Raw genomic sequence first — 24,329 nt, 5'->3', positions numbered from 1 at the left:
AAGCCTGATTCCTTCAGCTCCTTTTTTTCTTTTTCAGGATGTCTTTAGCTATTCTGGACCTTCTGTGCCTCCAAACAAACTTTAAAATATTTTGTTTGAGTTCTGAGAAAAATGTCCTTGGTAATTTGATAGGGATTGCATTGAATCTGTAGATTGCCTTGGGTAGTATAGTCATTTTGATAATATTGACTCTTCCAATCCAAGAGCATGGTATGTCTTTCCATCTGTTTGTGTCATCTTTGATTTCTTTCTTCAGTGTCTTATAGTTTTCAGAGTAGAGGTCTTTTGTCTCTTTAGGTAGGTTTACTCCTAGGTATTTTATTCTTTTGGATGCAATGGTAAATGGGATTGCTTCCCTAATTTCTCTTTCTAATCTTTCATTGCTAGCATATAGAAATACAGTAGATTTCTGTGTGCTGATTTTGTATCCTGCGACTTTGCCAAATTCATGGATGAGCTCTAACAGTTTTCTGATAGAGTCTTTATGATTCTCTAGGTATAGTATCATGTCATCTGCAAATAGTGATAGTTTTAGTTCTTCCTTTCCAATTTGGATTCCTTTTATTTCTTTTACTTCTCTGATTGCTATGGCTAGGACTTCCAAAACTATAGTGAATAGTAGTGGTGACAGCAGGCATCCTTGTCTTGCTCCTGATCTTGGTGGGAACTGTTTCTGCTTTTCACCATTGAGAATGATGTTAGCTCTGGGTTTGTCATACATAGCACCCACAGCATATGGACCCTCTGAGGCTAGGGGTCAAATCAGAGCTGTAGCTGCCAGCCACAGCAATGCCAGATCCAAGTTGCATCTGTGACCTACACCACAGCTCAAAGCAATGCCAGATCCTTAACCCGCTGTAGTGAGGCCAGGGATCGAACCTGCATCCTCATGGATACTAGCTGGGTTCGTTAACCCTGAGCCACAATGGGAACTCCCCAAAGACTTTTTAAATAAGGAAATTTCTACATGATAGAGAGCTGTGTGGTGATGCTACATTTCATGCTTTACAGATAAGAAGTCAGGATTTTTCTCCAGTAGAAATGACCTAAAAAATGACTTTACAAATGCCTGCACTTATGATTTCTCAATTATAATGAATTAATACAATATACAGAGTATATTATCACAGATAAAGATGATCAAGTGATGAATATTGAAAAAATAAAATTTGTTTGGACCTGGATAGTAGCTGAAAATTCAAGTAAAGATAGAGAGCATAATGATAATTGTTTTATTTAGAAGGAAAAAAAAAAAACTTCGGGGACTCTGCCTTAGTCTTCGGATGAGTGTTAATTTTGCACAAACTAACACACACTACAAACTACATTTTTATAAGAGCAAATGACAAAAGATTAAGCTGATACAAGCTATTTCCTCACATAACCAAGTATCGGGGAAGCTCACAGAACCAATATAGATTCAGTCCAACACAACCTGTAGAACATGGCAACTGAATCTAATGATAATCCTAAGTCATTAATAAAAATTTAAGTCTTCATAGGTTGACTTTTTTGTAATTGGGGCCATACTGATAGATTAGTGCAATATACTTACATAGTTCCCTTACACCCCTACCCAGGAGTTTATCGCTTTATAGACAGTGAGTAGGGAATCAATATTTCACTAGGATGTAATTTCTATAACAACAAGGATTCTTGTGTCTATTTTACATTTTTGTGTACAGTGTGGTATACAAACTGTCAAAACAGAAGAGTAACAACCTAACTTAAAAACCATTTTCCGAGTTCCCGTCGTGGCACAGTGGTTAACGAATCTGACTAGGAACCATGAGGTTGTGGATTCGATCCTGCCCTTGCTCAGTGGGTTAAGGATCCGGCGTTGCCGTGAGTTGTGGTGTAGGTTGCAGACGCGGCTCGGATCCCACGTTGCTGTGGCTGTGGCGTAGGCTGGTTGCTACAGCTCTGATTCGACCCCTAGCCTGGGAACCTCCATATGCCGTGGGAGTGGCCCAAGAAATGGCAAAAAGACACACACACACACACACAAAAACCGTTTTCTACAAGAATATGAATGTTATTTATTCCTTGAAAATCTTGATAGGCCATGAAAGACTAATGTATGCTTATATATACCAAGTCTAAGAAGGCAAGGAAGTAGTGTATTTAGAAAAAAATCAGAGTTCCTGTTGTGGTGCAGAAGAAACAAATCCGATTAGGAACCATGAGGCTGCAGGTTCGATCCCTGGCCTCGCTCAGTGGGTTAAGGATCCGGCATTGCTGTGAGCTGTGGTGTAGGCTGCAGACACGGCTTGGATCTGGCGTTGCTGTGGCTTTGGTGTAGGCCAGCAGCTATAGCTCTGATTAGACCCCTAGCCTGGGAACCTCCATATGCCACAGGTACGGCCCTAAAAGGACGAAAAAAAAAAAAAAAATCTTCAAAACATTGGCTTTTGGGTATCTGGGAATTCAGACCCTTTGGGAAATTACTGAACAAAGATCATGCAACAGAAAGGGTAAATACTACAAAAGAGATTTTTGTGGAGAAACATTCAAATGAAAAAAATGTCAAAACTGATTCAACATCACCTTCCAGCAAAGTCAACATAGGGCTTCAGCACATTTCTTTCCCATGTTTAGAGTCCCTAGGAACCAGTCAAACCATGGTGGCACTGCTAAACTTTGGAGCAACTATTCCTACATTTCTCATCAACTTTTTTTTCAAGCCAACAGAAGGAAGATATTAACACATGGAAAAGCCTTATCTTGAATTACCTGATGCCGGGCTCGACTCTGGTCCAGAAGCTGCCGGGACTGTAGTTTTTGCTGTTCCAGTTGTTGCAGGGCAAAATGGAGTTGGTAGCTGCCTGCTGTGGGGTGGTACTTGTGCTGGGGGACCACCCCTGTAGCCTTGCTATACGCACTGTTCTCCACCTCTCCCTCCCAGGCAAAGCCACCTGTTTGGAGGCTCCTGAAGGAAAAAGAGAATGGAATTCTTAGAGTAGTTGTGCGAACAATGAAGGAAAGGAGAGAAATAGTTCAGTTATTTTTCTGTTATAGAACTGAACATGGTTTGGAATTACAAATTTGTTTGTGTGATGAACTGACTGACTCGCCAACTAAACTGCAGCTCAACGATGACCCAGGTGGTCTGCTCTGCTCTCCATTCTCTTCACTTATCAAAAGGCTTGGCACATGGTCAGTTTAATAAAATATCTATTGAATGTTACATAATTAAGATAGGGGCGTTCCCACTGTGGTGTAGTGGAAACAAATCCGACCAATAACCATGAGGTTGCAGGTTCAATCCTTGACCTCACTCAGTGGGTTAAGGATCTGGCATTGCCATGAACTGTGGTGTAGGTTGCAGACACGGCTTGGATCCCACATTGCTGTGGCTATGGCTGGCAGCTGCAGCTCCAATTCAACCCCTAGCCTGGGAACTTCCATCCATATGCAGCAGGTGCCGCCCTAAAAAACAAACAAACAAAAACAACAACAAAAAAGAAAAATTATTAAGGTTAGGAATTTCATTCCTCTGTAATTGCCAAGAGGAGCCCAGAGAGCTTCAAACGCATGATGGTAGGTTATTTTAAGGTAAGAAGAGAGGCATAATCATCTTCTGTAACATCAACTTGAAAAGAATAGGGGTCAATTACAGAAAAGTCTTAGTTTTCTTAGCCACCCATGAGTGAAGCATCTACATTTTGAAAAGAAGTGTTTATATTTGAGCCTATATGTCCTCATCATGGGATAACATTACTGATGTGAGAAGATACACTTTTCATTGTTCCTCTCATCAGGGTCCCCAGGCAGGCTGATGTTTAGCTTTAGCTTATACACATTGGAGATATTTTGCTAAGTGACATAAGTCAGTCAGAAAAGGACAAATATCGTATGATTTGTCCCAGAACAGTCAAACTCCTAGAGACAGAAAGTAGAAAGGTGGCTGTCTGTGGCTCGGGGGCCAGTGGCACAGGGTGTTAGTGTTCAGTGGGTACTGAGTTTTAGCTTACAATGATGAAAATGTTTCGGAGATGGATGGCAGGGATGGTTGCACAATACTGTAAATGTACTAAATGCCAATGAACTGTACACTTAAAAATGGTAAGTTTTACTTGGTGTATTATTTTGCCACAGATTTTTTTTTTTTTCTTTTTAAAGGTCCCCATTTATTTTTAGAACAGTCTTATTTGGAAATCCTTCCATCGCCTTCACACTTTTGGCGATTCATCTCTGAGCTTTCCTTAACTACACTGTATTTCCATCACCCACCCCCCGCTTTTTGTTTTTGGCCACACCAGCAGCATGTGGAAGTCCCCAGGCCAAGGACTGAACCGGGGCCACTACAGTGACAACATCGGATACTTAACCCACTGTGCCACCGGGGAACTACTTTTTCCCTTTTAGAGTTACAGTGACCAAAAAAATTGTATGTAGAAGAAACACTAATCGTTTCACAGTGAACAACCTTATCCCAAAATTTTGGCTAATGGGGCTCAGGAATAAAACAGTGCCTAATTCAAGAGACATATTCATAGAGATTCAAATCATCATGTTATTCTTTCCTCTGTAAACATCCTTTGGTGTTAATGGTCGTTTCAGTGCAGAGATGCAACAACAGTGGGGTGAGTTCCCACACCTTCCTGAGTCCTGACCTACCAGCCGCCTGGTTATTAACAGCCTGGTCTCAGTGACCCCAGCTGGCCCTGTGGGGAGGGAGCAAAGTGGGAAGTCTGTTGAGGGCAGAGCCCATGCTCCTCCCTTGCCTGGACCTCCTCTCTCACAGCTTGGTCCTTTGGTTTCCCTAAGTCTCTCAAAGAGGTTTCCAGACACTTAGTTAAGGGAAAGTCTGTGTAATATATTCTGAAGGCCATGGATGAAAGGTTTTCTATTCACGTAATCTCACCCCTGATATGTCCCATCCCTTGCTCACTTCCTCCCACAGTTTGGCTCACACGGTTCAGGTGCACAAGTAAGTGCTTTCAGTTGGAGAAAGTATCTCCTTGGAGAAGTGGTACCAGAGAGCGCAGAGCTTATTCTTTTTTTTTTTTTTTTTAGTATGACAATGATCTTCCATGATCCCTCCTGAATTGCCTTCATGTGTGTGTTGCTGACATGATATTTCCCAAGGGGTTTCTGGAGGTGTGGAGAAGTCTGGGGACAATGATCAAGTATAATAAATACCTGAGTATGTGAACAAAATGTTAACATCATTCTCAAAGTGAAGTGTTGAGTGGGAAGTCGAACAGCAGTTACAGGGTTAAGAAGGGAGGGGCCGGAGAAAACCTTTATCTCTGTTCTCACTAGGGAGGGCAAAGAAAAGCTTACTCAAGATAACCTGCGAAACAGCTAAGCAACTGAGTGAGTCCCAGAGTAGAAGGCAGGGCAATGGAGCAAGGTACTTAGGTGTAAATGAAGAGAAGGCTCGAGGCAGGAGTGAGCTGATCCACTGAACATATGTCCACAAGGGAAGAGATGATGCAGCAGGAGCTGCCTGGCTGAATAACCTTGAGGTTTCCATGGCAATTCAGGCAGGTATTTGAATCTAGAATGAAACTACTATTTATGATGACTGAGCCGAAAGTGAGAGAATTCATCGATTGTGATTCTGCTTCCATTCCTGGCTTGCTGGTTACACAAAAGTTTCTGGCCACAAGAAGCAATCCAGACTCAGGAATTTGACAAAAGATTTATCAGAGTTCCCTGGTAGCACAGGGTTTAAGGACCTGGCATTGTACTGCCTTGATGTGGATGTGATCCCTGGCCTGGGAACTTTCTTGCATGCCACAGGCACGGCCACAAACAATTTATATACCTGTGTAGCTTGTATTAGAGCTCATCTCATGGGCTAGCTAGATGGTTGTTTTTTTTTTTTTAATTGCTTTAATAACAAATATTCCTGGCAGGCATTTACCTTAATGCCTTCCTGTTGTGATCAGAAATCAGAATTTGTAACTAGGTCCCCTTGTTTGGACAGTCCCAGGTGTGTGTTGCAAAGCGGGGGTCTGTGGCTGTGTAAGAGGCAGATAAAATGAGGGACTTCGGATGAGAGGAGGTTTATTCATCCAACTGCACACACAATGAGCAGACTGTAACGTCATAAACTTTTGTAGTGAAACCCATTTTTAATCTCATTGGTAACATAAGTACTATCTCCAAATCACAAATAGGAGTTTATCAAGCAAGTAAAGGCTTCTGGCAAAGAGGAAGGAAATTTTTACAGCACAACATTGGGAGGAGTGGTGTGCAGGAGTGCTCAGCTGTGTAAGGCAATGTGGTACATGCCATGAGAACTTGTTGGCTTTGAATTCTGGTGGGTGTTACTCTGGCCACCATATCTCACAGTTAAAGAACAAGGCTTTGGGGTTTGCAATCTTCAAGGACTGTAATGACTGACATGGAAGGTGTCAGGTGGGCTCTCACTCGGACTTTGCCTGTGATTATGTGTCTACATATCCTTTGTGTGGCATATAAGAATTTCCATTCCCATCCAAAATTCCATTCCAATTTCTTGAACCTCAGTTCATTCTAGTTTACTAACAATATATTTTCTACTCTCACCAAAAACTTGAGATTCAATTATTCTAAAATTTAGTTTTTATGTAACTCTTTGCTCAATACTAAAATACAATATTGCATACATTCCCTGTAAATAACTTCCAATAGTTCTGTATTATTTCTAGAGCAAGATATACAGAGTCAAAAGAATTAGCCATGGGAATGCTCAGGGTGTTTAACATTTGATTTAAATTCAAAGAATCAAAGTGAAATACCTGTATTTTGCTCTGATTACATATGCAGCTAATAGGCAACAATATGGCAAAATTTTCTAAGCCACATGTCCTCTTATTAGCTTTTTTGTACAACTTTGTCTTACCTTCTTAGATTACACTGAGGCTCTGCAGGACGAAGTGTTTTTTTTTTTTTTTTTTTTTTTTTTTTTTTACCATAACTGCCCTTCCAGCAGCACACCCCTCACACCAACCTCTAACCAAAACACACTAAAGGGCTGTCTCTTTTCCTTTTTAATAACTGTTCCATCAAATGGATGTTGGTTGTAAGGAACGTGGAGGAAATTTGTAAAATGTACAAATCTTGAGTGAAGCAGGATCTCCTGAGCAGGCTGTTGCCCTCTTTGTAGATATGCTTTCAGTGTCAAGATTTCCCAAGAACGATGTGCAAGAGCGCAGGGTACGGATGAGACAGAGGAATAGGACAGTGTACAAAGCCTGTGATTCCGCAGTCCATTTCCCCAGCTTCCACCATCCAATCCGAGCAAAACCTGAGCAACTCTGTATGAGGACACCTTGTTCTCTTGAGGGTGTTAGCAATGGGGGTGGGGGATTTCTGATATTTAGGAGGTAGAAGTCAAGGATGCTAAATGTCCCATAACGTGAGGAAGAGCCCTGTGCTAGGAAAGTATGTGCTACTCAAAATGCCAATGGTGCTTCTAATAAGAAGCACTGAAAGGCCATGAAGGAGGTGCTTTCTGGGAAAATCTTGCCATTTTTTTTTTTAAATAAAAAAAGGTATCTACCTACTTCCATGGTGCTTATTCCACTATACGTCATGGAATTTACAGATATTTAAGGATGGCAGAGGGTACATTTTCTTTGTCCATAAATTTTCAATCTCAAACAAAGTAGTCATGGCGCATAGCAAGGGCTGGAAAGGTGCTTTCAATGCCAAAAGTCCTACAAATGAGAGAGTGGCTCCCACGAGCTTACAATGCAGTGCTGGTCAGAATAAGGAAGCTATGTGATCAGAATGCCATTAAAAAAAAGTGGTGGGATCTCCCTTGACTTTGAGGGGTATTTCCAAGGACAAGATGAGAGTGATTCTGCATGGAATGTTGTGTGCTCCATTCCCAATCCTTCCCAGGACAGTTGGGATTGAGTCATATTCACAAAGACCAAATGAATAAGGAGAGAATAGGTAGGGTAGGGCTCTCCACTGAGGCCTTTATTACATCCAACTTCTCTATGCTTTATTAAACTTTCTTCATCTGTAAGGGCTCCAAAAATATATTCCCACCACCAACACTACTATTACTTTTCTTCTCTCTAGTGGTTTCCTTTTTTTGTCCTAGACAGTGCTGAAGGGAGAGTGAGAGAGAACCGGACAGGCCTCTGGAACGCCTTAAAACTGATGATCCCAAAGGGGAGTTCTACCCGCCACCCACAGAAATAATGAAAATAGAACCCTCTCTACTTTAATATGGCTTCTTCATTCACCTCTTTTTTTTTTTTTTTTTTTTAAAGAGCCGCACCTGCAGCATATGGAGGTTCCCAGGCTAGGGGTCAATCAAATCAGAACTGTAGCTGCCAGTCTACACCACAGCTCACAGCAATGCTGGATCCTTAACCCACTAAGCAAGGCCAGGGATCAAACCCACATCCTCATGGATACCAGTAGGATTCATTACCACTGAGCCACCATGGGAACTCCTCATTCACTATTTTGGATATTAACTCTCTTGCAGTTAAAGCAAAGGCAAAAACCAAATTAAAAAAATAAGAATGTAAGGAGTTTCTGTTGTAGCACAGAGGAAATGAATCTGACTAGTAGCCATGAGGTTAAGGGTTTGATCCCTGCCCTTGCTCAGTGGGTTAACGATCCGGCGTTGCCGTGAGCTGTGGTGTAGGTTGCAGACACGGCTCGGATCTGGCATTGCTGTGGCTCTGGCGTAGGCCGGCAGCTACAGCTCCGATTCAATCCCTAGCCTGGGAACCTCCATATGCCGCGAGAGCGGCCCAAGAAATGGCAAAAAAAAAAAAAAAAAAAGACAAAATAAAGTTCCCTTGGGACTTTCGCTTCTGAGAAAGTAGGAAGTTTCATGAGATTATCACTTTTACCTTAACAAAAAGAACAAGCTGAATAAACTGCTAAATCATACTTACTTCAAACCCAACAAAATGCCAAGGACATACAGAAACCTGTATGAATAAAATCCCCAAAAGTGACAAGCTTGTTGCTTTTAGCCAGGATGGCCCTTAGGAGGAGAAGGAACCTGCACAGATGGGAGTTAAGGCACTACCAGCTCAACTTTGGACAGGCTTTTTCTATCTACATATTATCCGCTGGTATGACAGGTTAGGCTCCCTGAAGCCCCAGCCACAGACTGAATCTGCACCACCTATCAACTCTTCCATCATATGCACAGGGATGATGAAGGCTGGGGAGTGGGCAGGGACTGATTAAAGTGCCTTTCAGAGAAATTATGGATATTATTCTTTGACCATCACCAAAACTCAGCAAGCAGTAGTCTAAAAGTTCGTTGTAATGTAGAATCTGAAACCAATTCATACTTTGAGCTCTTCATACTTTGTTGGTCAATCTTGCATTTTGAATGGATCCTTTTATCCATACAAGATTTTTATAACATCAAGCATTAGTCTCTAGGAATATTGGTTCACTGAGTTATGCAGACCTTCCAAATGTCAACACATTTCATTACATAATGTTAAAAAACTATATTTGTTACTATCACTTGAATCTCATCAAAAGAGTCTGAATATCAGGAAGGTGTCAAATTCATAGTGGTAGATATAAATTTTTCAAAATTCTTAGTTTTTTCTTAAAAGCCAGAATTTTATCACTGACAACCAATTCTTCTAATTTTTTCCCTTGAAGAGGATGGGTTGCGTATTTTTGAGAAAACATCTGTCAAATATCCAAATAGGAAAAACCATAGTTTGTCTAGAAAATATTCACGTAAAAACCGTTCATGAAAAAAGTGGCTAGTTTAGACTCCAACTCAGACATGCAAGTGCTTTTCCTTGAGACAATTATAATACAGTATGCAGCAGAAGCGTTTCAGTTGTACATTCCACTTTGTCAGATAGAATATTAAAAAGAAATATAATCCAGGGTTGAGATTTAGTTATTACTGCTTATATCAAGGCTATTCTGAAGTAGCACTGGCATTTCTCTTGTAACTACAATGATCTGGTCGTAAAGAATACAATGATTACCACAAAGTTTGGTGCCACTGCCTTAATTTGCGTTAAGGAATGAACAATTTTACAAAATCACCATTGTTTTTTGCACCATCAGTGTACACATCAGAATAGCGAAAGATGCAGAAGTCTTAGAATTGCTATGAAAAAATGTTTGACCCTATTGGCTTCCTCTGAAGGTCTTGAGGATTCCCCCTCCCCACTGCCCCTCCCCCACCCTGATCTACAGGTCCATGAATAGCACTTTGAAAACCCACAGACCTATTGCAAGACAGGCTGCCACAGCCTGGGGATGTGGGGAGGTGGGAAGAAAGCAAGATTGGAAAGAAAAGGACTCCTTAGCTACCCAAAAAGCTGATATTCAGGATGAAAAGCAGAGATCTCCCATGGTTCAGAAAAATGACCACATGATTGCAGAGCACAAAAAGATCTTTAGATTCTTACTGTTGGTCCCATCTTGCCCCCAAAATATTTGGAGCTAGAGGTGAATTAAATCTAACTAAAGCCACAACAAAGTCCAGACACAGCTTAATTATCAGACTGGCTTAACCCCTTCTCCTTCTGCCCCCTTCCCACACATCAACAGCCTAAGAAAAGAAAGAATATGTATTTTCTTGGGGGGGGAGCATGCTATAAATATCATTTACTTAAGTGTGGTTTTACCTAAAATGTTCAGCATATAATTAATAATTATAAAAGACATGCAGAAACAAGTAAATACTAGTCATGAGAAAAAACAGCCAACAGAAGAACACTGTGAATGGTCCTTCTGGTACAGATAGTACAGATGTTGGACTTAACAGACATGGACTTCAAAATAACTATGATAAATACGTAAAAGAGGCTAGTGTGAAAGGTGGGCAACACATACATACAGATGGAGGATTTTAATAGAGAGGTAACATCTATAAAAAAAGAACCAAACAAGAATCCTAAAAATGAAAAAAAAAAAATAAGATCAGAAATGAGGAGTACATTCAAAATGCTTAACAGCAGATTGGACACAGTAGAGGAGAATATCTAACATACATAAAATTGGAATCTCAATAAGTTGAGGGAGAATGGGGCAGAAGAAATATTTAGATATACTGTGTTCTTGGATTAGAAAATCAATACTGTCAGAATGACTATATTACCCTAGCCAATCTGCAGATTCAATGCGGTCCCTATCAAATTACACCTGGCATTTTCCCCAAAACTAGAACAAATAATTTTAAAATTTGTATGGAAACACAAAAGACCCCAAATAGCCAAAGCAATCTTATGAAAGAAGAGCAGAGCTAAAGGAATCAGGCTCCTTGACTTCAGACTATACTATAAGGCTATAGTCATCAAAACCATATAGTATTGGCAGCAAAACAGAAATACATAGATCAGTGGAACAGGACAGAAAGCCCAGAAATAAACCCACACACCTATGGTAAATTCATCGGTGACAAAGGAGGGAAGAATATGCAATAGAGAAAAGACAGTTTGTTCCACAAGTAGTATTGGGAAAACTGGACAGCTACATGCAAAAGAATGAAATCAGAACATTCCCTAAAACCATTTACAAAAATAAACTCAAAATTGATTAAAGATCTAAATGTAAAACCAAACACTATAAAACTCCTACCTAGAGTAAAATATAGGCAAAACACTCTTTGACATAAATCACAGCAATATCTTTTTGGATCTATCTATACTCTAACCACAATGGTATTAAATTAAAAACCAGTAACAATAAAATATCTAGAAAATTCCCAAATATTTGGAAATTAAACAACATACTTTAAATAATCTATGGATCAAAGAAGAAATCACAAGAGAAATTAGAAAATACATTAAACTGAATGGTAATAAAAACAAACAAAATCTGAGATGCAATTAAAACAGTCCTTCGGCAGAATATATAGCATTATAAAATCTATGTTCTAAGCTTCTACTTTAAGAAGCTAGAAAAACACAAAGTAGAAGAATAAAAAACAAAATAATAACAGCAGAAATCAAGAAAGTAATTAAACAAGGAAGCCATTCACTGAGAGGGCTCTAATGCCTTGACAGTCTCTGTAAGCAAACCAAAAGCCAAGCCAGAGTCAATACACTCACATTTGAGAAAATGAAATTTTTATTTTTTTTTTTGTCTTTTTGCTATTTCTTTGGGCCACTCCCGAGGCATATGGAGGTTCCCAGGCTAGGGGTCGAATCGGAGTTGCAGCCACCAGCCTACGCCAGAGCCACAGCAACTCGGGATCTGAGCCGCGTCTGCAACCAACACCACAGCTCACGGCAACGCTGGATCGTTAACCCACTGAGCAAGGGCAGGGACCAAACCCGCAACCTCATGGTTCCTAGTCGGATTCGTTAACCACTGCGCCACGGACGGGAACTCCGAGAAAATGAAATTTAAGAACAATCAATCACAAACAGTCAACGAGGCTTTCCCAAATAAGGCAACCACTTAAGCTACAGCCACATAATTTCCTTGCTTTACTTAATTAAGAGTATGCTCTATTGAAAAAAACAAAAAAAAAAAACAAAAACCTTCCCTTTAGTTCTTGCCTGTGGAGTGCTCCTAACCATTTTCAGTTTGGTGCAGTCCAATTAAAATCAATGTTTGCTTAAAATTTAATGTACTTCAGTTTTCCTTTTCACACAATGAAATAGAAAATGAGCAAATAGTGAAGATCATCAAAGTCAAAAGTTGGTTATATGAAAAGAATTAAAAGGCTGATAAATTCCAAGCAAGTTGATCACAAGAAAAAAAAATTTAGTATCAGGAATGAAGGGGGGGAATGTCACACAGACAATATAGCTATCCAAAGTATAAGGAGAAGTCTAAGTCAGCTATGCTCCAATAAATTTTTTTTTTAAAAAAAGGATAAGGAGATATTATGAACAACTCCATGTCAAATTTTCAACAACTTAGATGAACTGAAGAAATTCTTGGAAATACCACTTTTTGGATGTGACACGATGAGGGAAAATCTAAATATATAAATTTAACTTGTAATCAAAAACTATCTGAACAAAGAAAATTTTAAGCCCAGATGGTTTCAGTGAATTCTAGCAACGATTTAAAGAAATAATTTCAGTCTTTCAGAAAAGAGAAGGGAAAACTTCCCATCTCATTTCATGATGTTAACATATCTCTGATACAAAAAATGTGACAAAGACATTACAAGAAAATCACACACCAACATACCTGATGAACACATGCACAAAAAGCTTTAACAGGGGAGTTCCCATCGTGGCACAGCGGAAACAAATCTGATTAGGAACCATGAGGTTGCAGGTTCGATCCCTGGCCTTGCTCAGTGGGTTAAGGATCTGGCATTGCTGTGGGGCTGTGGTATAGGTTGCAGACACGGCTCGGATCTAGTGTTGCTGTGGCTGTGGTGCAGGCTGGCAGTGACAGCTCTGATTAGACCCCTAGCCTGGGAACCTCCATATGCCATGGGTGCGGTCCTAAAAAAAAGGACAAAAAAAGAAAAAAAAAAAGCTTTAACAAAATACTAGCAAATCTAATCAATTTATCTATCTCATTTATAGGATACATATCATGACCAAGTGGTATTTACCACAGGAATAATTTAATGTTAAAAAACTCAATTACATAATTTACCACATTAAGAGAATAAAGAAGAAAAAGTATATGAGAAAATTATTAGATTTCAAAATACACTGGACAATCCATTCTTAAGAGAAACTCTCAGTAAACTAAGAAGAGAAAGTTGCTCAACCTAATAAAAAGTATATATGAAAAACCTCTGGCTAACATAATACTTATTGGTGAAACAGTGACTACTTTTCCTCAAAGAGCAGGAATAAAGGAAAGAAGTTTGCTCTCACCACTTTTATAGAAAATTAGTAAGGTAGCACCTGGCCAATGTCCTAAGAAAACAAACATGATTGTTTACATAGAAAATCTCATGAATTTTATAAAAACATTGGTAGAACTAATAAATAAGAACAGTAAAGTTGCAGGAATCAAGGTCCATAAACAAAATATAATTATATTTTTATAGGCTAGTAATATACAGTTGAAATTTAATTAATTGAAAATGAAAATTTAAATAGCATTACAATATCATAAAAACACACCAAACATCTAGGAATAAATATAATGGAAAATATGTAAGATCTCTACATTAAATTTATAGAATATTAATGAGAAATATTAAATAAAACCTAAATAAATATAGATATACTATATCTTGACTAATTAGAAGACTCAATATTGTTAATATGTTTATTCTGTGCTACAGATACCGGATTTCTTAGTTCCATAATTTCCATCTGGAAATCTGTCTTCAAATTTCCTATTTTTTTATTCATTAAAACCTATTTCCTTTTACATCCTTGATCATAATCATAATGGCCACTTTAAAATCCTTGTCTGTTAATTCTATCTCCTGAGGCTTCTTAGGACTGGTCACCAATGATTACCTTTTATTCTAAGAATGGGTCATGTTTTCCTGTTTTTCTTTTCTTTTTTTTTTTTTTTCATTTGTCAGTTTCATATTGTATCCTGGATATTGTGAACTGCTTTAGATACTGGATTGCACTATATTGCTCCAAAGAGTGAGTGAGTGAATGAGTGAGTGTGTGTATAGGCAGTTAACTTGGCTGAACTCAAACTGCAGTTCTTTCCTCCCCGCAGTGGGCCATGTTCATGTTCCATGTTCAGTTCCTGTGGCTGCAGCTGTACGGTTTGGAGTACAACTTGTACGTACATCATTCAAAGGTCAGCCCAAGATCTGAGTGAAATTTATACAGACAGACATTAGGTTCTCCCTTTCTGGCTGCCTCATTTCCAGGGTTCTCTGCTTATTCTCCAGAAGTGCTTGTCCTAAACTCCATCCTCCAGTTTGTCAAGAGTCTGGATTTCTGTGTAAGTTCTAACTGCTCCATGTGGTACAAACTGGTCTGCCCTCCAGCTAAAAGGCAATAAATAAACAAAAAACAAACATTAATTCACCCCTATAGTTCCCTTCTTCCAAATGTTGGTTCTTTTCCACTATCAGCCAGCTTTTGTTTACCCTCCAGTGCCTTCAGGTAGCAGTGCTATTTTGTATTTTATCCAGTGTGTTGATCTGATAAAAGCTTAGTTGGCCAATACTAGAACTGGAAGCCACCCCCAACTGATGTATAGATTCAATGCAATCATAATCAAATTCCCAGTAGGCTTTCATGCAGTTGTTGAAGAAACTGACAAGTTGATTTTAAAACTTATATGGAAAAGTCAAAAAATCTACAAGAGTCAAAACAATCTTGAAAAGGGAGATGACATAACCTGATTTCAAGGCTACTATAAAATGACCACAATCAAGACAGTACAGTATAGGCATAAGAGTAAACAACCAGATGAACAGAACAGAATAGAGTCTAAAGCGTCTAGAAACAGACCAATAAATAAATGGTCAATTGAAATTTATCAGGTGAAATCAACAAGGAAAAGTTTTTTAAACAAGTTTTTTAAACAAACGGTGATGGAACAAAGGGTATCTTATGGGGAAAAGAAAAAAAATGAACCTCAACTTCTTTCACTACACACGCAAAAGTAAATTTGTGTTGGCTCACGGATCCTTAAACCTAAAAGCAGGTACCCTAAAGCTGCTAGAAAAAAAATAGGAGAATGTCTTTGTAAGCTTGTCATAGGCGAAGATTTCTCAGACAGGACACAAAAGCTCTAATCACAAATGAAAAAAATTTGGTAAGCTATTAAAATTAAATTTACCTGCTCATCCAAAGGCATTACTAAAAAAGTGAATAGGCGAGCTGAAGAAAAATATTTGCAATACATATATGTGACAAAAGATTCCTAGTAATAATATATAAAGAACTCCTATCATTAGCAGTTGACTTCAACAATAAAACAAGCCAACTGAAATGTGTATAAAATATCTGAATACATACTTTACAAAAGAAAACAAACAAATGGCCAAATGAAAAGTTTCCAATGTCAGTAGTCATCAAGAAAATGAAAATACCATTTTACATCTAATAAAATAACTAAAATCAAACAGATAACACCAAATGTTGGTGACGTGGAACAACAAGAATTCTCATACAGTGCTGATGGGGGTGTAAGGTGAAACAACAGCTTCAGAGAATTATCTGTCAATCTCTTATAAATTTAAACATATAGTTATACGACTGACAATTCCACATCTATGTACTTATCTTTCCAGAATGAAAAAAAAATGTTTACCAAAAAAGTTACATAAGAATTTCCATTGAATTTGTATTTATAATAGTAAAAAAATTGGAACCAATCCTAAAGTCCAATAGGAAAAAAGATAAACAAATTGTGTAAATATACACTGTGTTGAATGAAAGACGCTAGACACAGAAGAATATTCTATTATTCAATTTATATGAAGTCCAAGAAGAGACAAAACTATATTTGTACACCCATGTTCACAGCATCATTATTCACAAAAATGGCGAAAGTGAAAGCAACCTACTTGTCTATTTTTTTTTTTTTGTCTTTTTTTTTTGTTGTTGTTGCTATTTCTTGGGCCGCTCCTGCGGCATATGGAATGTTCCCAGGCTAGGGGTTGAATCGGAGCTGTAGCCACCGGCCTACGCCAGAGCCACAGCAACGCGGGATCCGAGCTGCGTCTGCAACCTACACCACAGCTCACGGCAACGCTGGATCCTTAACCCACTGAGCAAGGGCAGGGATCGAACCCGCAACCTCACGGTTCCTAGTCGGATTCGTTAACCACTGCGCCACGACGGGAACTCCCTACTTGTCTATTGATACATTCAGGGATAGATAAAATGTGGTATATATATATATATACACACTGGAATATCATTCAGCTTTTAAAGGAAGGAAATTCTGACAATAATACAACATGGAGAGACCTTAAGAATATTATGTTAAGTGAACCAAACCACTCACAAAAAGACAAAAGTCGTACAATTCCACTTAAGTGAAATACTTAGTCAAGATCACGAGATAGGTTGCCAGATGCTCGGGGAGTGGGAAATGGGGAGTTAATGGGTACAGTTTCAGTTCTATAAGATGAATACAGTAATGGGGATGGATGGTGGTCATGACTGTACAACAATACGAATGTATTTAATACTACCGAACTGTACACTTAAAAATGGTTCCAATGGTGGGAGTTCCCATGGTGGCTCAGTGGTTAACAAATCCGACTAGGAACCATGAGGTTGTGGGTTTGATCCCTGGCCTTGCTCAGTGGGTTAAGGATCCAGCGTTGCTGTGAGCTGTGGTGTAGGTCGTAGACGCGGCTTGGATTCTGTGTTGCTGTGGCTCTGGTGTAGGCCGGCGGCTACAGCTTCGATTTGACCCCTAGCCTGGGAACCTCCATATGCCACGGGAGCGGCCCAAGAAAAATGGCAAAAAGAGAAAAAAAAAAAAAAAAAAGGTTCTAATGGTGAATTTCATGTTATGTGCATTTCACCACAAGAAAAAAAGAAAAAGTTAATCTATGATGAGAGAAGTCAAAAGTACGATTATAGGGGAAGGGGTAAATTGACTGGGAAGATACACTAGGGAATTTTAGAGCGTGATGGAAATGTTCTAGATCATATGTTGAGTGGTGGTAACATGGATATGTAAAATTGTCAGAACATCTGTATGAACATTTAAGATATGTGCATTTTATCACATGTAAAGTTGACCTCAATAAAAAAGATCATTTTGCAACATTATAATTATTGAATATGTTGTATACCTGAAACACATTAATGTTATATGACAATTATACTTCGTTTAAAAAATCAAGTGGCGAGTTCCCGTTGTGGCGCAGTGGTTAACAAATCCGACTAGGAACCATGAGGTTGTGGGTTCGATCCCTGCCCTTGCTCAGTGGGTTAAGGATCCGGAGTTGCCGTGAGCTGCGGTGTAGGTTGCAGACATGGCTCGGATCCCGCGTTGCTGTGGCTCTGGCGTAGGCCGGTGGCTGCAGCTCCGATTCGACCCTAGCCTGGGAACCTCCATATGCCGAGGGAGCGGCCCAAGAATAGCAACAACAACAACAACAAAAAAAACCTAATTATTAGAAGTTCCCATTGTGGCTCAGTGGTAACAGGCCCAACTAGTATTCATGAGGATGTGAGTTCAATCCCTGACCTCAATCAATGGGTTAAGAATCCAGCAGTGCCATGAGCTGTGGTGGAGGTCACAGATGTGGCTTGGATCCTGTGTTACTGTGGCTGCAGTGTAGGCTGGCAGCTGCAGCTCCGTTTTGACGCCTAGCCTGGGAACTTACATATGCTGTAGGTGCAGCCCTGAAAAACAAAACAAAACAAAAACCTAATTATTAGTATTTCTTGTTTGTGTATATGTTACACCTCTGTTCTCAAGTTACCTGATTTTAGTTATAAAAGTGCTCTCTTCATGCATTTTGCAATACTGGAATCATAGATAAAAATACATGCTTATGTAGTTACTTCATTTCAGGGAATTCAACTCACACTTACTGGACACTGTTTGCAGATGCATAGAGACTACCAAGAAGAACTGCACAAGCACCTGCTCTAAAGTGTTCAGGACATGAAGGAAGCACATCTGTTTGGGTGACTCTACTGGGAAGATGAGGCGGTGGAAGGAAGGTGGGGAAGGCAGGACTCTGGATGAATTCAGTGGCACTTTCAGAGAGGTTTGAAGCCTCAGGGCAACAGTGTTGGGTAGCCTCCACGATGAGGGCAGTGGGGAAAAGTACATTAGCCTCTGAAGGATCAAATAAGCCAACAAGCATATCTGAAGAAGTGAGGGATATGCAAGAAAGTGACTGTAATGATGGTACATGAGCACTTGGTTGAAAGGCAGGCACTACGGACTCTGGGAACCTGGCCCTGAAGATGTGCTATAACATTAAATGTTTTTTTTCGTTAGAAGAGCGTCCAAGGGTCAGTGATAATTAGTTAAGTTTAGCGTTAAAACTGCACGGTGTAGTCTCCCAGAAAAAAAATGCCTGCTTATGAAAGGCTTTCAATGAGTGGATTGAGAACTTTTTTCACTAGTAAAAGACTAAAAAGTCAAATTGCATGTAGATACCAATCTAATAAATATTACTGAAACTGTCTACTAGTAAGTCTTAAGGTTTGCTGTTAGTAACTGCTGACTGGACAGTGAGAGCTAGCCAAACGAAATTGGTGATTAAAATTATTGAAGTAAAACAAATTAGACAGAACTGCCAAGAGATTTTATGCTCATGGTGACAAGTACCTTGATACTTAGAGAATTTTTGTGTAGGAAAATTATTTTAAAATTATCTCTAAAAATGCAAGTGCTAAAGATTAAAATTTTTTACCTTTGAGTTTGGTCTTTGAGATAAGACTATATATGCTTTTATCTTTTCCCTGTTTTGAATTTATGGAGTTACATTGAGAGAGTTTTTTGGTAGGAAGAGTTGAAGTAGAATAGAGGTAGGATTAGAGGTACAGAAAAGCTCAGAAACTATCTGGAAAAACTCTGAACTTTCGGTGACCTATATGCTAGTCAAAAGCACAGAACTATATGAAATTATAAATGCAAGCTGATCTTTCTGCTTGAGAACAGGGTGAAAGTGCTTAAAAACTTTTAAAATATTTTGTTTATTTGAGAGGATGAAAGGCTCTTGGGAAAGGATTAAAGAAATAATCCAAAAAAGAAGACAAGAAGAAATAAAAGGTTTCGGATGCTGGAACGGAATCAAAACCAATGCAAGAGCTGGGTTACTGAGAGCATTCTGGAGGAAGAGCAGAGACCCCAGGCCCCAGGATCTGCAGCACAGGTTCTGACCTGGACAACCCTCAGGAGAGGACAGCTTAGTGACCAGGAACTGGACTCCTGAATGAGACTGCTAGGTTTAGATTCTGGCTCTACCACTTTAAGCAATGTACCTAATCTCGCTGTGTCTTGGTTTCCTCAGCTGTGAAATGGAAATAGAACTCAAGCCCATTTCTCATAGGGCTGGCTCCAGAATTAAATGTTATCATCCATCTAAAGCATTGTGCAATGTCTGGCATACACAATAAATGCTCCATAAATGTGACCTGCTATCATTAGCATTCTTCCTGGGGAAAGTAAACCCAAAACCTTGCGAAAACAATCAATAGGGATGCTAAGGAACAGGTGCGAGAAATTCCACCCCTTCTCCGAAAGAAGAGAAGCAAAGAAGTATCTATAATCCCCTTACCGAGCCCTGTGTCCAGGTGGGGTAAGCTGGGTGATAAATAGGGGAACCAATCGAGTGGATCTGAAAAAAGGACTGAGGAATCACTCAGCACATGTGGGCAGGGAACAGTGACAGCTGCTGCCTGGCAGCCCCCACCGGAGGTCACCCCCTCAAGATGGAGGCCTGCTGCTCTGAACCAAGTCAGCCAGAGAATGCTCAACCACGGGCCGGGAGCTGGGCCCTGTGGACAAGGGGTGTTTACCAATAATGCTGGTTACCAGGGAAGGGCAGTTGATCAGGATCTGACAAGTGGTGAGACCATCACCATCCTCCTTCCCCACCCCACATCTGTTAATAAAAGGCTAAGTCATCAGCAAAGGCTACACTGCCTTTTGCCTTTTCAAAATGAAACAAAAGTAATTTTTTTGTTTAAGGAGCAAAAGCTGTATACTCTCAAATGCCATAAACCTGAAAAACACAAAAAGATAGGAAGGCAAAAATCAAAAGTCATCTATCTGTCCTCCACCAACCAAAGATGGCTTCTTTCAGCATTCTGTTGACATTTTGTTGTACATGCTTCCTTGGTGGTTGTTTCCCTCATGCAGACAGAGTGATTCTGTACTATCCGCTTTAGAGTCTGCTTTTCTCATCTGGTAATACGCTGTGAAAGATTTCCAACATGATAGTATTGGGTTTGGCAGTTCTTATTCAACTGTTAACTTCAATTACACTTAAAGTCAATTTAAACCTGTAAGCCTTCTTCACTTGAATTTCTGAAACCATGTGAAGAGCTTTATGTTTTTCCTTATTAAATTCCACGACTCATCATTCTAGCCTGTTTGAATCATTATGAATTGTCGTCCAAGGTACTCAGTATCCCACCCTACTTCATGGCACTTGAAAGTAGGTTTAGTATATCTTCTAGATTTGTAAGTGCTTAGTACATAGTAAGCACCTAAAATATGAATGGATAAATTAATTCAATGATTAAAAATGATGGCTTAGTGGGCTATATCACAGAGCCTCAGAGACTTCATTCTCACACTTACACTGACTCACTGTTTGAGTACAGTTGTCTCTTAGTCACCAAAAATTCCTAATGATAGTATTATCTCGTTCACATTTCTCTTTCATGCTCACCAGATTTCACTGTGTCTTGTCAAAACCAGTCATGGCAATTTTTTTTTTTTTAGTCCCCTGATCTCTTACTAAAGTAATTCCACCACGAAGGGAAATGAGCTTAGTCTAGCATGACTTATTTATTTATTTATTGTCTTTTTTTTGCCTTTTCTAGGGCCACTCCTGTGGCATACGGAGATTCCCAGGCTAGGGGTCTAATTGGAGCTGTAGCCTCCAGCCTGCACCTGAACCACAGCAACGCAGGATGTGAGCCACGTCTTCAACCTACAACACAGCTCACAGCAATGCCAGATCCTTAACCCACTGAGCAAGGCGAGGGATCGAACCCGCAACATCATGGTTCCTAGTCGGATTCTTTAACCACTGAGCCACGACAAGACTCCTAGCATGACTTATTTTTTTCATGAATCAATACTGGGTTAAGTAATTCCCTTTTCCTTCTCCAAGGGCTGCCAAATCATTGGTTTGCTAATCTGTTAGATTTTTGGTCTGAAACTAACATCTCAATTACCAGTTTATATATTCAGCAACTAGTTTATTCTTCTCTTCCCTTCTGTTTCCTGTGTATAAGCTCTCTCAGTGCATGTGAAATCATACACTGAATCATAATCAAAGGACTAGGAACCATGAATCACAAGTTAGTAATCATAAGAACTGCCCCTCTTTGTACATAGTAATTCAATTATTATTTTTTATTTTTTTCTTTTTACAGTCCCACCTGTGGCATATTGAAGTTCCCAGGCTAGGGTCAAATTGGAGCTGCAGCTGCAGCCTATGCCACAGCCACAGCAACACCAGATCCGAGCCACATCTGCAACCTATGCTGCAGCTTGTGGCAATGCCGGATGCTTACTCCAGGAGTGAGGCCAGGGTAGGAACCTGCATCCTCACAGAGACAACGTCAGGTCCTTAGCCCTTGGAACTCTAGTAATTCAATTAGTAAGTAGAGAAAATAAGACTTGATTCAGTAACTTGACCCTTGTAGGTTTAATTTTCCTTGAGGAATAAAGGGGTCGATGGGACAAAGATGTGCCCTGAAAACTAAGAACCTAGTTAAGGGTTCTTAGTATCAATATAAAATCAATTGGCACCCCCAAATAAATCTCTCATCTTTTGTTTACTACACATGCAGGGAGGCAGGACAACGCATTAAAATAAGGTAGCTCAAAATCAATCAGGAGGGGGAAAAAAGGCAAGACTCAAAAGAGTGAGCAGGATCCAACTTAGATATATGATTTGAAATACAGAATTACAAGCAATTGAGAGGAGAGGTTTCTGATCATTCATTCAATAAGGAGAGATATATATAAAGAAAAAGGAAGCAGTAGTGATGACTGAAAGATGTCTGGGGGGTTATCCTCTGGCTAACTTTAACTTTGATTTTATTAATACTGTGTGACCATGACATACATCTGGGAAGAACACACTGAGGTATCCAGTCAAAAAGCTAAGAGCCGATATGCCTGCCCTTTAAAAGTACAGAGAGATCCCAGCCAGCTGGACTTGACAATGGATTCAGAATGTGAACCAGACTTCTGCCGTCTCCATACTTACACCACTCCACGACTGAATGATCCCCAGGAGGAGGAAATTAGGACAAAGTTGGACTTCTCAGTACATCTGGCAGACAATCTGGGGGCAAGCTTTATGGAATACAAAGCTGGATATAAAACCAAACCTTTCAAAAGGCTAAGTTCATAGCACTGTTCTAGAAGACAACTTAGGATTCTGGGAGTCGGCCAGTGATGTAGCTGGAGACTCCCTGGTCCTTTATCTATTAGCAGTCTGGATCTGCAAAGACAGATTGATCCTTAGCCTTATTAACAAGAAATGCCTTTGATCCAGCTCTTTACTTTGGCATAACCAGCATACCACATGAGGTCTGAAAAACGTAGCTGTGAACTAAAAAAGAAGTGAGCAAAGGGTGACCTTTAAGAAAGCCAAGGGAGAACTCCCCGACACCAGTTCATTCAACAATGAAGACTGGATACAGCTCAGCAGGATCTTTATCAAATAAAGGGAAAAGTCTGATGACTTTGTGATAACAACGCAGGTACACAGGCCCAGCTGGCCCTTGTAAAACTGGACCACCACCACCGAGCTTTCACAGCCTGAGAAGACAAGCCAGGAAAAGTTTGCAGAGTGAAAGTCAATGTGCACAGTGTCTAGGGCAGCTGACATGCCTGTTTCCAAGAACTTCTACATTGAATTGTAGCTGGGTTCAAACCTAGTGCACACAAACAGCTTGCAAAGTGTCACAAATTTAGAATTCCTGCCTCATCAGATCAGTTAGGCTCCTTTCCTTTCTCCTATTTTCCCCAGGAAGCAAAACAGCAGGCGACTTGGACCAGTCAAGTCTGCAGCTTTTCTGGCTTCAGTAACCCCTCTCTGCTCCCCTTCTCAATTGGCCAAGGGAAATGGGAGATGGTGCCAGAACTCCACCTTCCTTCCTTCCTTTCCTTTTTCTTCTTTTTTTTTACCCTCTCCACCTGTCCTTTATCTTCTTTTTACAAATAATGATGTTTTTATAAAAGGGGGGAAATACTGGGGAAATCACAAGAAAGGAGTTTTTTTTTTTTTTTTTTTTTTTTTTTTTTTAAGCCACAGGGCCAAAGAGGGGAAAATAAAGTGTGTATGATGGTCAAGGCTTTTTCTTACTGCCCCTTCGAGGTTCTCTGATGTATCCCACTGGATCACTGGCAGAGTGGTTAAGAACATGGATTCTGCTACCACTTGTTTGGGTTTGAATCTTGACTGCCACTCACCAATGTGTCATTTTGGGCAAGTCACTTCATTTCTCTGTGCTTAGTCTCTTCATCTGTAAAATGGGGGTGATAACAACACTTCTCTCATAGGGTCGTTGTGAACACTAAATCAGTCAATACATGAAAAGCTTTGAGACATTGTTGACATACAGTAAATGTTACCTATTAAATGTGTTAAGGTACATTAAGCATTTAGGACCTAGCATATCACAAGTACTGCATATTACTATTAGCTACTACTATTTTAGATATGATCTTATTTTTGAGATTCAGTGGAATGTAACCTGGATTTCTTGCAAATCAACAGGCAGTCTATGTTCCTATATGGTTAAATGTATCCTCTTGGTATAGAGAAGCTAATCGGCTGCAGTATAAATATGATA

General features: G+C 39.7%; 1 protein-coding gene across 1 annotated transcript in view; it reads right to left on the bottom strand.

Annotated features, from left to right (window-relative positions):
* TTLL5 (tubulin tyrosine ligase like 5) overlaps positions 1-24,329 on the bottom strand; it is a 267,739-nt gene that overhangs the window by 55,495 nt on the left and 187,915 nt on the right. The window contains exon 29 of the mRNA XM_021099539.1: positions 2,734-2,929. Coding sequence (XP_020955198.1) covers positions 2,734-2,929 — 196 coding nt within the window. The remainder of the gene's footprint in view (positions 1-2,733; positions 2,930-24,329) is intronic.

Source organism: Sus scrofa, chromosome 7 (assembly GCF_000003025.6).
Source record: "Sus scrofa isolate TJ Tabasco breed Duroc chromosome 7, Sscrofa11.1, whole genome shotgun sequence".
In the NCBI taxonomy this organism is placed as follows: domain Eukaryota; kingdom Metazoa; phylum Chordata; class Mammalia; order Artiodactyla; family Suidae; genus Sus; species Sus scrofa.
This window is presented reverse-complemented; position numbering and strand designations above follow the sequence as displayed.